The sequence below is a fragment of the Alexandromys fortis genome, unplaced genomic scaffold (genome assembly GCF_014885135.2).
Source record: "Alexandromys fortis isolate MF-2015 unplaced genomic scaffold, M_Fortis_MF-2015_v1.1 scaffold_225, whole genome shotgun sequence".
Lineage (NCBI taxonomy): Eukaryota > Metazoa > Chordata > Mammalia > Rodentia > Cricetidae > Alexandromys > Alexandromys fortis.
The window spans coordinates 356,000-369,967 of NW_026068119.1; the positions used below are offsets into that span (position 1 = coordinate 356,000).

General features: G+C 52.8%; 1 protein-coding gene across 3 annotated transcripts; it reads left to right on the forward strand.

Annotated features, from left to right (window-relative positions):
* Positions 1 to 1,368: 1,368 nt before the first annotated feature.
* On the forward strand, positions 1,369 to 10,318 carry Dusp9 (dual specificity phosphatase 9). 3 transcript variants are annotated; one of them, XM_050125092.1, is made up of 6 exons: positions 1,369 to 1,550; positions 5,535 to 5,605; positions 6,152 to 6,620; positions 7,190 to 7,626; positions 8,111 to 8,566; positions 8,878 to 10,318. In XM_050125092.1, the coding sequence occupies exons 4-6, from the start codon at positions 7,233 to 7,235 to the stop codon at positions 9,201 to 9,203; spliced, it is 1,176 nt and encodes a 391-aa protein (XP_049981049.1). In that variant the 5' UTR covers positions 1,369 to 1,550; positions 5,535 to 5,605; positions 6,152 to 6,620; positions 7,190 to 7,232; the 3' UTR covers positions 9,204 to 10,318. The 3 variants fall into 3 exon arrangements, with proteins under 3 accessions (XP_049981049.1, XP_049981051.1, XP_049981050.1); XM_050125094.1 differs by lacking the exon at positions 5,535 to 5,605; XM_050125093.1 differs by lacking the exons at positions 5,535 to 5,605; positions 6,152 to 6,620.
* The last annotated feature ends 3,650 nt before the right edge of the window (positions 10,319 to 13,968 follow it).

Below are 13,968 nucleotides of genomic sequence, written 5' to 3' on the forward strand. Positions count from 1 at the left end.
GGCATCTAGGGCCAAGAGCATGGTGGTCGTGCCAGGATGCAGAATCTACATTCTGCCCTGGCTCACACATCAGTGTCTGATCCTGCTGTAAAACTCAGCTGAAGATTATAAAATATTGCTTCCCTTCCCAAATGTACAAACCAAGAAACCAACTCCCAGAGATGGGACCTCTGTGGCTGGAGACTTGGTGGCTGGAGGCCAAGCTGTCACCTTCCTTCTTTCACTGGGGTAAATGACTCAGGGGAATCTGCACTGCTGCAGACACAGCCTGCAGCCCAGCAGTCAGGCCTCCCTTGGATCTCCTCCCTCCCCTCCCCCCATCCAAGGAGTTGCTGGCATCCCAGCCTGCCTGGCCTCACAAGCAGAGAAGCCAGTCCTTGGCAGTGTGTGACCAAAGACTGGTTCTCAGCATCTCCCCAGTGTAGAAGTTCCTGAGCCCCAGATCACCAATGACTCCCTTGGGAGCCCTAGAAAGAACAAGCCCTTTCCTCTGAGTCCTTCTGGCCCAAAGCTGGAAATGAGACCTGGAAACAGTTGGTATCCTGTACAACTGTTCACCTGAGGCTCTAGACTTTGGACTCAACTTGTGGCCAGTATGGATTTGCCATATTATTTGGCACCCTTTTCCAACCACTGCCTCAGTTGACCTAGCTGTAGCATGGGAACCGTCTCCCTTGACTTCCACAGAACTGATGTGAGGATCAAATACAGTACTGGATGAGAATGCTTGGGACCTGCGATGCAAAGGGAAGTAAATGGAACCCCCAGACTCCCCTCTCAATGTCCTAGCAGCTCCACCCTTTCCAAGCACTAAGGCTCGCATGTTATCCTTATTAAACAAAATCTGAAACATGAGAAGACAGTGACGGGGGACCTGGTGTGGGGGACACTTGCAGCACTGTCCGCCAGACCTTACACCCACTCTGTTGTGGGGGCTGGAGGTGGCCCTGGAGGCCAAGCCATATGCCCTGTCCCTGGTGGGTCCCTTCACTTCTGCAGGAAGGAGGTATGCCAATGTAGACTACTGTGCAACCACTACCCAACCCAAACACAGATGAGGTCAAACCTCCCCACATACTATAGCGCCCAAGCTCGTGGTAAGGGGATAAGCAACAGTGATTTGGGAAGACATGGGACCACAGGGAGCATCAATCAAGCAGAAGACTAGGGCAGGGGTCTGCAGGTGGGTGGGAGAGGGGTAGGGTGTGGGAGGCAGAGGGAGGTGTTGGGCAGGCCTCAGCCCCTCCCCATTCTTCCCAGCGCGCCGCTGGCGACATTGCCCCTCCTGGGCAGGGGGCGGAGAAGACCGCTACAGGAGGGGAGGAGGAGGCGGTGGCGGCGGCGGAGGCGGTGGTGGAGGCGGGATTTGGAGTTTCCCTCCGCAGCGGCGGTAGCAGCGGCGGCCCCTAAGCCCCGGGAGAGGCCGCCGCCCGGAGTTCTGGTGGCGTTTGAGGGTGGCAGTTGTGGCAGCGGCGCTTTTCACTGCCCGAGCTACGGAAACTTCCTGGCCGCGACGCACAGAGCCAGGGATCAAGCTGAGGCCAGCCGAGGTGAGCAGAGCACGCGGAGCCCCACCCCGCCCCCACCCCTCTGGCTGCCTACCTCCAAGTGCGTTTCTCCACCTTGGACCCCCAAAGTCCTGCCAAACACATCCCAAAGGCCCCTAGGCATGCCGGGGAACAAGAATCTACAAGACCCATTAGATCCTATCACTACACACCCCTGCCACCCTGCCCGTGCGCCTTCCATATCCCCTGCCATTTCCATCAGCTGCACAGTCGTGAGCGCACAGGTTCCTGTACTGTACATAACAACACCCCCCTGCCTCACTACTCACCACTATTCCCAACTCTGCCAACACCATCCCAGACCCTGCCACGCCCCAGTACACCCAGGTGCTGACATAGTGCCAACACATCCTGCAATGTCTGCACTAACATAGCTCTCTAGCTCTCGCGCGCGCTCTCTCTCTCTGTTTCTCTGTCTCTCTCTCTGTCTCTGTCTCTCTCTCTCTCTCTGTCTCTCTCTCTCTCTCTCTCTCTCTCTCTCTCTCTCTCTCTGTCTCTCTCTAACACACACTATGCCCCTATCATCACAAACTTCCCATATGCTCATTACAGACACCCACCCACGTCTCCACAGTCCAGAGTCACTGTTATCCACCCACTATAACACAAATGCACACTCCAGCGGCCGAAACTCCCCATTTCCCAGGCAGACACCTCCAGATCCCCAACACCCTAATATACAGGACACCTGCTAGATTGCTAGAGCTTCAGCATCCTGCCCCACCACCATCGCAAATACCCTGAACCCCCTCCCACACACACACACATGTCTCTGAGTCCCTCCTACCACCACCCCAACACCTGGCACACAGGCTCTAAAGACTATAGCATTTGGTGGCATCTCTGCCAGGCGGTGGCTCTCTAGCTTGGGACACCCCTCCAGATGCCTCCTTAGACCTTGAGATTCCCCAGGGACTGATTTGACTTCTTCTTCTCTAAGAGATAAAGAAGGCAATTGAGGCCCAAGATATGGTACTTAGATGTGGAGACAAGGGGCTGTGGGGCTGGAAGGACAGGAGAGGCAGTCACTGAAATGGAGGAGGCCTAGCTGGGACCAAAAGGGTCCTTCGCATAGTGGGTTGCTTCCTTAAGGGCTGAAGTGTGCATGCACTGTTTGTATCCCAAACTTCACGTGTGCTGTGAGGAGTGCTATGTGTTCACGTGTGCTTGTGCGTGTCTGGGAGGAGTGTGTGCTCGATAAGGAAAAAGCAGGAGCAGCACCTTCCTGGGCTCCCCCAGGCAACAATTGGTTTCATTCATTCATGCCTTCTTTGTTAATGAGTATTTCTTCTGCGAGTGCCCTCAGGCCCTCACTGGGGGGCTGGGGCCAGCTTGGGACCGGGCACACACCAGTTCCTGCCTTGGAAAAGCATAAAGCCATTCCCAGGGGAAAGTGCATTTTGTGGAAAAGACACTGCATTTGGTAGAATCCCTGTCTCTGGAAGTTGCGCTCCTGGCCATGTGACCCGGCCGTGACAGCTGAAATCCTACCACTGGGCCAGGCGGGAGTTGCTTTTTGCTAAGGGCAGTGCTGCTCTTGGGCATCTCAGGGGGACCTAAGAGAGCCCGCATCAAGCGCTGGACCTGTGGGGGTCATTGGTCTGGCCAGGAGGCTCTAGGGCGCCCAGCTGGGGCGGCAGTGGGCTCATCGCCCACCCTGCGGCCCCGCGCGAGCGCCGCCTGACTCTACCACTGAAAGGGGCCAGCGGAAGCCCCAAGTGCGGCGGCCTCCCCAACCCTGGCGGCTGCGAGAAGCGGGCGAGGGGCGGGGCCCGCACGCAAGCAGACGCTGCTAGGGACGTGAGTGGGGGCGAATTGGGGGGGGGGCTTGGCTGCACCGAACCCTGCAGTGCGGGGGTGGCAACAGGTTCCCATTTGTCCTGTTTGCTGGCACTGTGGGCACGGCAGGCGTCGCGCACTGTGCGCTGACTTTGGAGACTCCCTATCTCACACTAGGGTTGGGACCTTGCCAGCAGGGGCCTAGAATGAGGTGTAGGGGAAGTACTCTCCTGGTGTGGCCAGGAGTAGGGACGATTGTTGACTCCGAGGATTCCCTCTCCTTCACCATTGCAGGGTGCCTCCCTCCCATGTGCATCCCCAGGACAGTTCCTATTACTTCTTCCAGAAAGGCTACCCCAGAGAGCACACCTAGACTTCTAAGAGTACCAATATTTCCTTCAGGTTGAAGATCCTTCTTTCAAGCATTCTGAGCCTCCAGGACTGGGAGGGTGGGATACTGTCTCTCCAGCTCTCTGCATCCAGGGCCCCATACCACCACTACCCCATTCACAATATAATCAAGACCCCAGTCAGCCCTACTTACAAGTGTGATATGTTGCAGGACTTCTGTGTTGTCTTCAACCTCTGGCCTACCTCCAAGGTCTTCCCTGTAGGTACAGTGGAGTTATGGAGGAAGGACCTAGTTTGGATACCCATGGCCAGGCGGCACCAGATGCCCACTTGTGACACTGTGAAACTAGTTTGGAAAGAATATTGATAAAGAAACGAGTCATGCCACAGTGCTGCCTCTTTGAGGCCACTGTGAGATAGAGAAGGAAGCCTGCAGACTTGCCCATGAGACCAACAGGGTATAAGGACTGGGACATGAGCAGCCATCCGAGGAGACCTGGCTGGGACTGTGTCCACAGAGCCCCAAAACCCTTTGAACACCAACATTGGAACTCATCTTAGAAGCAGGGACATGGCGAGGTGGGAGCTCAGTAGCCTGAGCTCCCTGGCAGTCCACTACAGTGGTGAAGGGGGGGGGGACGACACGGGACAGAACAGGAAGGGACTGGAGGGCGAGAACCCTCTGAGGTAGCCTTAGTCTGTATGGCCGACTTCTTCCGCAGCATCACTTCACACAGCATCTCATCTTAACTCTGACTCACTAGAGGAGTCTTTTCAGAAGGCATACGTGGTCTGCAGTGCTGTTAAACGTTCCTTTTTATGAGACTTTCCATTTTTCACCCTTGAGCAGAATGCTTTGCAGTACCCATTATGTGTGCACCAGTCTGCTTTTTTGTCTTTGCTTCCTTAAGCTGGAGCCCCAGAAGTAACTTATAAGTGTGAGCTTTTCTTGTCTGATTATTTTTTGTTTGGGGTTTTCATTGTTTATTGTTGGTTTGTTTTTTGAAAGGCTGTTTGAGACAGGGTTTCTCTGTGTAGTCCTGGCCGTCCTGGAACTAGTTCTGGACCAGGCTGGCTTCTAATTCACAGAGATCTGAGCATCTCTGTCTCTTGAGTGGTGGAATTAGAGGTGTGTACCACCACCCTCGTCCAGCTTTCTTGTCTGGTTCTTTTTTTTCCCCTAGTTTTTCCAGACAGGATTTCTCTGTGTAACAGTGCTGGCTGTTCTGGAACTTGCTTTGTAGCCCAAGCTGGCCTCAAACTCACAGAGATCTGCCTTCCTCTGCCTCCCAAGTGCGGGGATTAAAGGTGTACAATACCACCGCCCTGCTCTTGTCTAGTTTTTGTTGTATATTGTTACACTTGTTTCCAAAAGGGTGCTGCCAAAACAAAATCCCCCCTAAGATGAGAAGAGCCCACTTGTTTAACAGCAACCTTGCTAACACTGGGTGTTTTCATTTTGAGAACATTCTACTAATGTAGTTAACAGGGAAGCGTTTCCTTATTTTTTTGAATTGCCTTTCCTTCCAAGCCTGAGCTTCAACCTTTCCCCAAATATTCTTACCCCATCGCATTCCTTCCTTCAGGCAGAGTGTGCAGTCCTTGAGTTCCTTACCCATTTATCTAAGGGGTCTTAACCCTTTGATTATTTTGTGCAAGCTTTATCTTATCTGTTGTGTGTTTTCCTTTAACACTGTTATTTACTTTTCTTGGGCTTTAAGCAGAGAAAGAACACATGGCCAGATGGGGCTTTTTTAGAAGCCTCCCCCTACCTCTCCTTTCATTGTTAACACTTATCACCCTGATATCTCATTCGGTGTTTTTGCTTATTGTTAGTGTGTCCTGCTGGACTGGAAGACCCAGGCAAGGAGAGCCCCTGTGTGTCTTTCCTGTTCATCACCTGTCTGGTAAGCTGGTTGGTGGCCACCAGCTTTTGTGGACCGAATGGTGCTCTGGCATGGGGCAGGGCAGAGACCAAGTTGGTTTCAGAAACTAGGACTTCTGTAGCCATGGCCAGTGCAAAAGACAGAGGGAGCATGGAGATGATGACACTGCAGAGGAACGACTTCCTTCCGTGTGGATTCATCCAGGGCTTTATGGGAAGAAGGCCACGAGAAAGAGGCAGGGATGGCTTTTAGGATTCATCATGTAATAAGAGCATAGTGCCCCAGTTTAGAATTGGGTGCTCAGAATCCCTGGGTACCTTTAACCAGGTCTGTACAAATAAAGCCCGGATGGGAAAGGGGGACCCAGGAGCTGCCTTGTGCCTTAAGTATTTTAATGGCATTTCACAGTAGCCCAAATTGTATGGCTCTGATTAGCCCATTATACAGATGGGGGCCATCTAGTTCCAGATAAGGGCTGATAGTTTAGGATTATTAAGTGAGTTGTTTGAGGTAGTTTCTGGTTCTGGGGCTCTGAGCTTTTGTCCCCACCCCTCTTCCTGCCTCCAGAGACCAGACTGGCGCCGAGCAGGGGCAACTGCAACTGGTCCCCTGCTGGGCCCCCGACCTGCCCTTGGCCTCTGCCCCGACCCCGTCCCGCCTGGGTTGAAGCCCTTGCTCAGCCTGCTGCTCGCAACTCCCACCGGGCTGTTCGCTCGCACTGGTAGGCTGGCCTGGCCCCTGAGCCCGCCCTGCCGGCCCACCGCCCCGCCCCGCCCCGCCCCTCCGAGTTGCTACTAAGTCAGTCCGAACGCAGAGGCTTCCAAGGTGGAAGCTGGATCCGGCTGCCAGGAAGCGGCCAGCGCACGAGTGGCGCGAGGCTTGGCTTCCACGTGTGAGCCTGCTCCGCCACCCCGCCCTCTCCGAGAGCCCAAGCCTGGAGACTCCCTCTCCAGGGACGATACCTGCGCCCTGCCGTGGCACTAGCTGTGGCCAGGACGTCCACGCGCGGGTCGCCTGCCTCTGGATCTCGCTCCAGGTCTCTCCTTTTGTTCTCTCCTGAGGTGGGGAAGAGTGGGGCCGGGTCAGCTCTTACAAGGACTCGCCTAGGCCCCTCACCTTGGTGACCCTCTTGTTCTCTGGGTTTTTCTGGGCATAGAGGAGATCCAGGCCTTTAACCCAATTTCTCCACACATCCAAAGTCGAACTTGGGAAGTGATGGAGATCGGGGCAAGTGAGAAAGCCAGAAAAGGGGTGTGGAGGGAACTTGCTTTAGTTCTAGAACCCCAGAAAAAGTCTTCATTCAGGAGGCCACTAGATACCCAGCTTTCTTCTTCTGGAGTATGTCTCACGCAAACTATCTAAGCGGGACCGTGAGCAGCATCCCAGTGGCAGCAGCCTCGGGTGTTTTTCCTGGGGCGCCTTTCTTGGTCTTCTCACTGTGGGTGGAGCGCAAGGAGAGAAGCAGGCGGTGGAGGAATGTCCCTGTAGGGACACTGGGCGCCTGCCCCCAGGACAGGGGCTGACTTCCCGTCTCCAGTAGTCTGGTCCGTGCCGCGGGACTAAAGACAAACCTGCCCTCACTCCGCGCCTGACCTCTCTCCACAGCACCCGCTGTCCGACGTGCAGAAGTGCGGAACGCCGCGCGCCCATGGAGAGTCTGGGTCGTTCGTGCCTGTGGCTGCGCCAGGAGCTGTCGCCCCCGCGCCCACAGCTTCTACTGCTGGACTGCCGCAGCCGGGAGCTGTACGAGTCGGCGCGCATCTGCGGGGCGCTGAGTGTGGCCCTGCCCGCCCTGATGCTGCGCCGCCTACGGAGAGGGAGCCTGTCTGTGCGCTCGCTCTTGCCTGGGCCACCGCTGCAGCCTCCCCCACCCGCCCCTGTGCTTCTGTACGACCAGGGTAGTGGCCGAAGCCAGCATGGAGAGGCAGAGGCGCAGGCAGAGGCACAGGCAGAAGAAGCCCCAGAGTGGGAAGCTGACTCGGTGCTGGGCGTCCTGCTCCAGAAGCTGCGGGAAGAAGGCTACCTGGCCTACTACCTACAGGGTAAGTGAGGGGCAGTGGGCCGAGAGAGGGCACGGGCCGCCTCTGGTGGCCTCTCAGGTCAGGAGAAGGCCGTGCCTTCCGAGGGGATTTCATTATTACTTTTTCCTTGGGTAAACTCCACCTTATTTTGTGTAAAACGTGGGTAAGACTTCCTCCCTATAACCTGCCAGACAGCGTTTGGGAAAGCAGACCTGAGCATGACCTTGGGCACGTCCTTTATCCATCCAAGGCCATTTATAAGTCTGGAAAATGGGGAGAATGGACATGAATCAGCCGCAAGGGCTGAGTGAGGATGGGTGGGTGTCCGCAGCACACACCACACGTGGCGCTCCAGTATAGGTGAAACTGATGGCTTGCGTGTCCCCTTTGGCAATATCTGCAACCCACCTGGGCTGTGTAGAGTCAGCTCTCTAGCCCCAGCTAGGAATTCTTGGCTGCCCAGGTGGCTATAATAGCAAGACCCCCTCCCATTCTTTCCTGACAGGTGGTTTCAGCAAATTCCAGGCCGAGTGTCCTCACCTTTGTGAAACCAGCTTTAGCGGTCGTGCCGGCTCAAGCTTGGCCTCAGTACCTAGCCCTGTGCCTGTGGTGGGGCTAGGTGGCCTGTGCCTGGCCTCTGATATCTCTGATGCAGAGTCTGAGGCTGACCGCGACTCCATGAGCTGTGGCCTAGATTCGGAGAGCACCACGTCCCCTCCAACTGGGCTGCTACCACCTTTCCCAGTCCAGATTTTGCCCAATCTCTACCTAGGCAGTGCCCGAGATTCAGCCAACTTGGAGAGCCTTGCCAAGCTTGGCATCCGCTATATCCTCAATGTCACCCCCAACCTCCCTAACCTCTTTGAGAAGAATGGTGACTTCCACTACAAGCAGATTCCTATCTCCGACCACTGGAGCCAGAATCTGTCCCAGTTCTTTCCAGAAGCCATTGCTTTCATTGGTGAGTCCTCCCTATCCTTGCTGTCTTCTCTCTCCACCTGTCCCCACCCACCAGACTGACTCCTGGCCTCTCCTGCTCCTTACCCTCTTCTATAAGGGAATTCTTGCCCAGCTTAGATACCATTCCCAGAGCCCACAAGGCACTTGGGTGGGGGAGGGGTGTAGAGCTCTGGTCATCTGCCAGTGAAACTTCCCAGATATAGGCAAGGAAGGATGGGGAGACTGAGATGATGCCCCCCAAAAATTCACTTGGCTCTGGCCTCACTCATGCTGACCTTTGCCGGGGGTATGTTTCTGTCCTGCTCTCCCTAGATGAGGCCTTGTCCCAGAACTGCGGGGTGCTCGTCCACTGCCTGGCAGGGGTCAGCCGCTCTGTCACTGTCACCGTGGCCTACCTCATGCAGAAGCTCCACCTCTCACTCAACGATGCCTACGACTTGGTCAAGCGGAAGAAGTCTAACATCTCACCCAACTTCAACTTCATGGGGCAGCTGCTAGACTTTGAGCGCAGCCTGCGCCTGGAGGAGAGGCGCTCTGGGGGTCAGGGCAGTGGGGGGCCGGAGTCCACTGTCTCAGACCCACCTTCTTTCTTTACTACCCCTACCAGCGATGGGGTCTTTGAGCTGGACCCCACATAAGAGTTGTGTGGGGCTGCTGGGCTGGTCCCTACCTATGACCCCATGTATTAGCAGGGATGGGATGCAGCCATAAGCGGGGAGGGGGAGGGGGAGGGGAAGCTCAATACCTCACATGGGGGTGGTGGAGCAAGGCAGGAACAGAGCAGAGATTTGCCCTACCCCGGATTCTATTACACGTGCCTATGGGGGGACCCGTGGCTACGGGCCTGACCTGCACCGCTTTAGAGCGGGACCATGCTCCAGAACCTGCCTCTTCTGCGACTGTTACTTTATTCTTTCCGGGTGGGAGTGGGGCTTCCTATCCAAGAGACCAACCATTCCAGATTTCTGCCTGCTGCCTGGGCCCTGCCCCTTCTTGCAGTTTCCTCTTCAGGAAGATTGTATCACACTTTGCCACAGGGACCTGCTCTCAGTTCCTTCCCTGTCTCCAAATGGCCACCTGTGGGGAAAGGCCTCACAACTTTCACTGGTGTAGTCTCCTTCCTTCCTCTCTGACTAGAACTTTGCCTTCTTGGGGCTCTGGGGTGTGGACTCTGAGACGCAATGGCTGCTCGCAACATCCACAGGGACAGCCTCTCTGGGTGGCTTTTTGCTGGGCAGTGTCACATGGGAGGGCATGGGCCTGGGAGCCAATAGGCGGGATCCCAGCCACACATCTGGTGCCCTGACTGTTTCTTTCCTCCTCCCCCAGATGTCTTGACAGGATCACTGAGACTCTTTGTGACTGAGGGTGGTCAAACTGCCACCGGAGGAGATGGGGTCTCAGAGTGAGAGCTGAGGGGGAGGGAGGGAAGGATGAAGGCCTCAATTTTGCTGCTGTGTGTCTCACACAGCCGGTGTTGGTTTGGGGGGCAGGGAAGGGGCCAAGCTGCAGACACACACATGGTCATTCATCGAAGTCCACACCCCTTTGCAAACTGTGTATGTATGTGTGTGTTCACACTTGCATACTAGCCTACTCACACATTCAGCCTGGAACTGGCAGTACCTGTGGCAGCGGGACCATCTTGTCTCTGAACCTGGAGAGGCTTGTGCTTATTTGTTTTTGTAATCCACTTTATAATCGCTTTCTTTAATTGTTCCTCCTGAATAAACAGTTTATTTAATATACTCGACAGAGGGTGCTGCTTCCTGGGCTCCTTGGGGAAGGGAGGGAGAGGAAGGGAGGGAGAGGAAAGGGAAACCTGCCTATCACCCATTCCTCATTTCCCGTCTTTACGCTGCCTGTTAGTTACCTGGTCACTCACAATCCATTTGATCTCCTATTGTAGCACACCCTTAAGAAACTGGGGTACAACAATAAACCAGATATGAAGAAGCTGCCTCATTTTCAGAGGGGAATGAGATACAGTGTGGGCCAGTGCTGCAGTCAAATGCCCCAAATCAGTCAGGAAGTTACAAGTGACCCCCAAAGCCCTGAGTCAAAGTGGGCTGGCTGGCTGTCGTGCTGAGGGTGACTAGGCTTCAACAGGGGGAGAACGTGAGCTGGGTGGATCATACAGTATGGAATCAAGGCTACAAAAGCCTAAGCGAGGTCAGGGAGAGTTGTGCGATGCCTGGGCCATCTGGCAAGTTACAGTCCACATCACTGGGCCATGTAAGTTTTAGGTGGGGCTTTTCTGCTCAACACTGCCAGTGCCTTCACACTCAGCCAGCAGACCTGGGAAGCTGCGTTTCCAAAGCCTAGAAGGGAAGGAAGAGCAGCAGAGCGTGTATGGAGGAGAAAGTAATGGAGACCGAGTTGTTTCAGTTGGGTTTCCAGTCAGCACAGGCATACCTGAGGCAATAAGCTTGCAGAGAGAAAAGATTGATTTTTGGCTCACATTTCAAAGTTCCAGGCCACGGCTGGTTGGCCCTGTGCTCTAGGCAGCACCTGAGTGCACGGGAGTGTTGAGGGAGACATATGCGTGACCAAGAGGAAAAGGAAGGACTGGTATCCCCCAAGACCCTTCAAGACATCTCAAACTGGACTGGGCGCTGGAGGCGCATGCCTTTAATCCCAGCACTCGGGAGGCAGAGGCAGGCGGATCTCTGTGAGTTCGAGACCAGCTTAGTCTACAAGAGCTAGTTCCAGGACAGGCTCCAAAGCCACAGAGAAACCCTGTCTTGGGGGGAAAAAAAGATGTCTCAAACTGAAGACATAGCCCTGCCCCCTAGGCTCTACTTCCCAGTAGCAATGCCTGAAAGACTAAGCTCTTAAACACGGACTTCTGAGACATTCAAAATCCCAACTGCAGCAATAGACTTAGAAACGGGGTGTTCATGTAGCACCCCCAGTACAAAAGCCCTAAAATGAGGGTGAAATTTAAAACCCTGTGACCAAATGGCTGAGCTGGTGATAAAATAAGAGAAAGGTTCTGAGGGGGGGAGGGGAAACAGTGAGGAAGTCCACTCCAAACTGCCTGGGGCATAATAGCCTAGGCCTGGGAGCCAGGAGCCTTCACAGGAATGTAGCCTCTCATACCTGTTGGTCTTTAAAACTAGGATACACCATTCTTTCTGGCAGGGTCACATATAGCCCAGGCTGCCTTTAAATTCACTGAATTCATTTTGAGGCTGAGGATGACTTTGAATTCCTGATCCTCTCGCTTCCACCTCCCAAGTACCAGAATTCCAGGCAGATACCACCACCACAGCAGGCAAAGTGCTGGCTGACTCATTAAATTTATGGTAGTTTGTGACAGAAGCAAATAAATACAATAGATGCCTTTGAAAAATACCCCTTCAGAAACAAATGAGGATGCATACTTATCTTAAACTTATATTTGTGTCAAAGTGAAATGAAAAGGAAATGTCACCCCCTGAGAATTTCTTGCCACAATAAAAGCAACACATATACAGAAGGACTTAGCACACCAGTGCGCATATACAAGAATGCAGGCAAAATACTCATAAAGTAAAATATTAAAATAAATCTTAAAAATAGCAAAATTTAAACTGAGTATGGTAGCACAAACCCATGATTCTGGCATTGGGAGATGGGATCAGGAGGATTAGGAGTACAAGGCCAGCTTGTACCTTGTCAAAGAACTATTGGAGACATAGTCTAACCCAGGGAAGAGCACACCAATTGGTTATTCAATACCAAATGGTCGGCCCTAAAGTCATATATACACGTAACATTATACAGACTGAGCAGACTATATTTATGTCATATATGCATGTCAAAACAATTAATACAAATAGAAGCCATGAATTTGAAAGAGAGGAAGGAGTGGTTTATGAAAGGGTTTAGAAGAAGGAAAAGGAAGGGGGAATTTATGCAATTATAATCTCAAAAAATAGAAAAAAATAATTTTGAAAAGACAATGGCTGAAAAAATTCCACTATGGAAAGAGTTTATGGTGGAATTGCTAAGTATCCCCAGTCTCTGTCTTCCCCTTTACCCTTTTATAAATAAAATACCCAACAGTCAATAGTGCATAAACATCCCAGGTAGAGACTTCATTTTCTGTCCTCCCTTGTGCCAACTGTGGTCTTGTTCTTATGTATCATCTACTTTTCCTGGTAGTATTTTAGCACTGTGTGTGTGTGTATGTGTGTGTGTGTGTGTGTGTGTATTCTTTTCTGTGCAGATGTGCATAGAGTTTAGAAAATAACCTTGGTCTTCAATAATCTCTGAAGCATTGTTCACCATGTTTTTTGAGACAGGATTTCTCTCTGACTTGGAGCTCACCAAGTAGGACAGTCTGACTACTCAGTAAGCCCCAGCAATCCTCCTGTCTCTGCCCCCCAAATCTGGATTTACAGCATGAACTATCACCTCCAGCTTTTTAATGTGGATTCTGGGGTACTGAATTCAAGACCTTCTGGTTGCAAAGCAAAGCACTTTACTGACTGGGCCATTTTCCTAGTCCAGAATTTTAGCATTTTATTTATTTATTAATTTTGGTTTTTTAAGATAGGGTTTCTCTATATGGCCCTGGCTGTCCTGGAACTAGCTCTGTCAACTCACAGAGATCCGCCTGCCTCCGCCTCCCAAGTACAGGGATCAAAAGTGTGCACCACCACTGCCTGGCACATTTTAGCATTTTAATCAGTTATTTAAAAATTCTCAGTCTGGACTCCTGCCCAGACTCCGAAGAAGCAACATGTGATCTGCCACGGCTGTGCAAGGCAAGGATTCGTGTGAGACAGATGAGAATTTCCATTGTATAAAGACTTAGGCAGACGCCCTAACTCACCAGGCTGACTTTATCTAATCCAAGTCTCTGCTGATGTATTCATGGATATTACACAGTGTTTCAATATACATACACACAGTATAATGTTCAAATAAGAATAGATATGTCGAGAATCGGACGCGCACGGCGGGCGACGTAGCTGGCGCAGCGGCCGGGACCGGCGGGTACTGACACAGTGGCAGACAACGCAGGCAACAGGGACCAGTGCAACACCAAGAGCAGATCGTCCCAGGACAATCAAATCAAAGAGGTAGGCCTTTGGTTGGCGAGGTCCCTGGCAAACAGGGAACCTGGTTCTTTTCCTGAAGACCCGTCTGAGGGGTGAGAGGGATCTTGGCCCCTGGCAGGAGCCAGGAAACAGAACGAGGGAATTTTGCAAGAGGAGCCTCTGGCCAGCAGGGAAACCTGATCTGGTTTTAAAAGACCAATTAGAGATCGTCAATAGGAGGAGATGGGCAGGCGCCAAGGCAAAAATTCTCCCAATAAGCTGAAAAACAACATGAAAGCACCAGAACCCAATGATCTTACAACAGAAGGACTTGAACACCCTAACACAGAAGAAGTGGAAAAAATCGACTTTA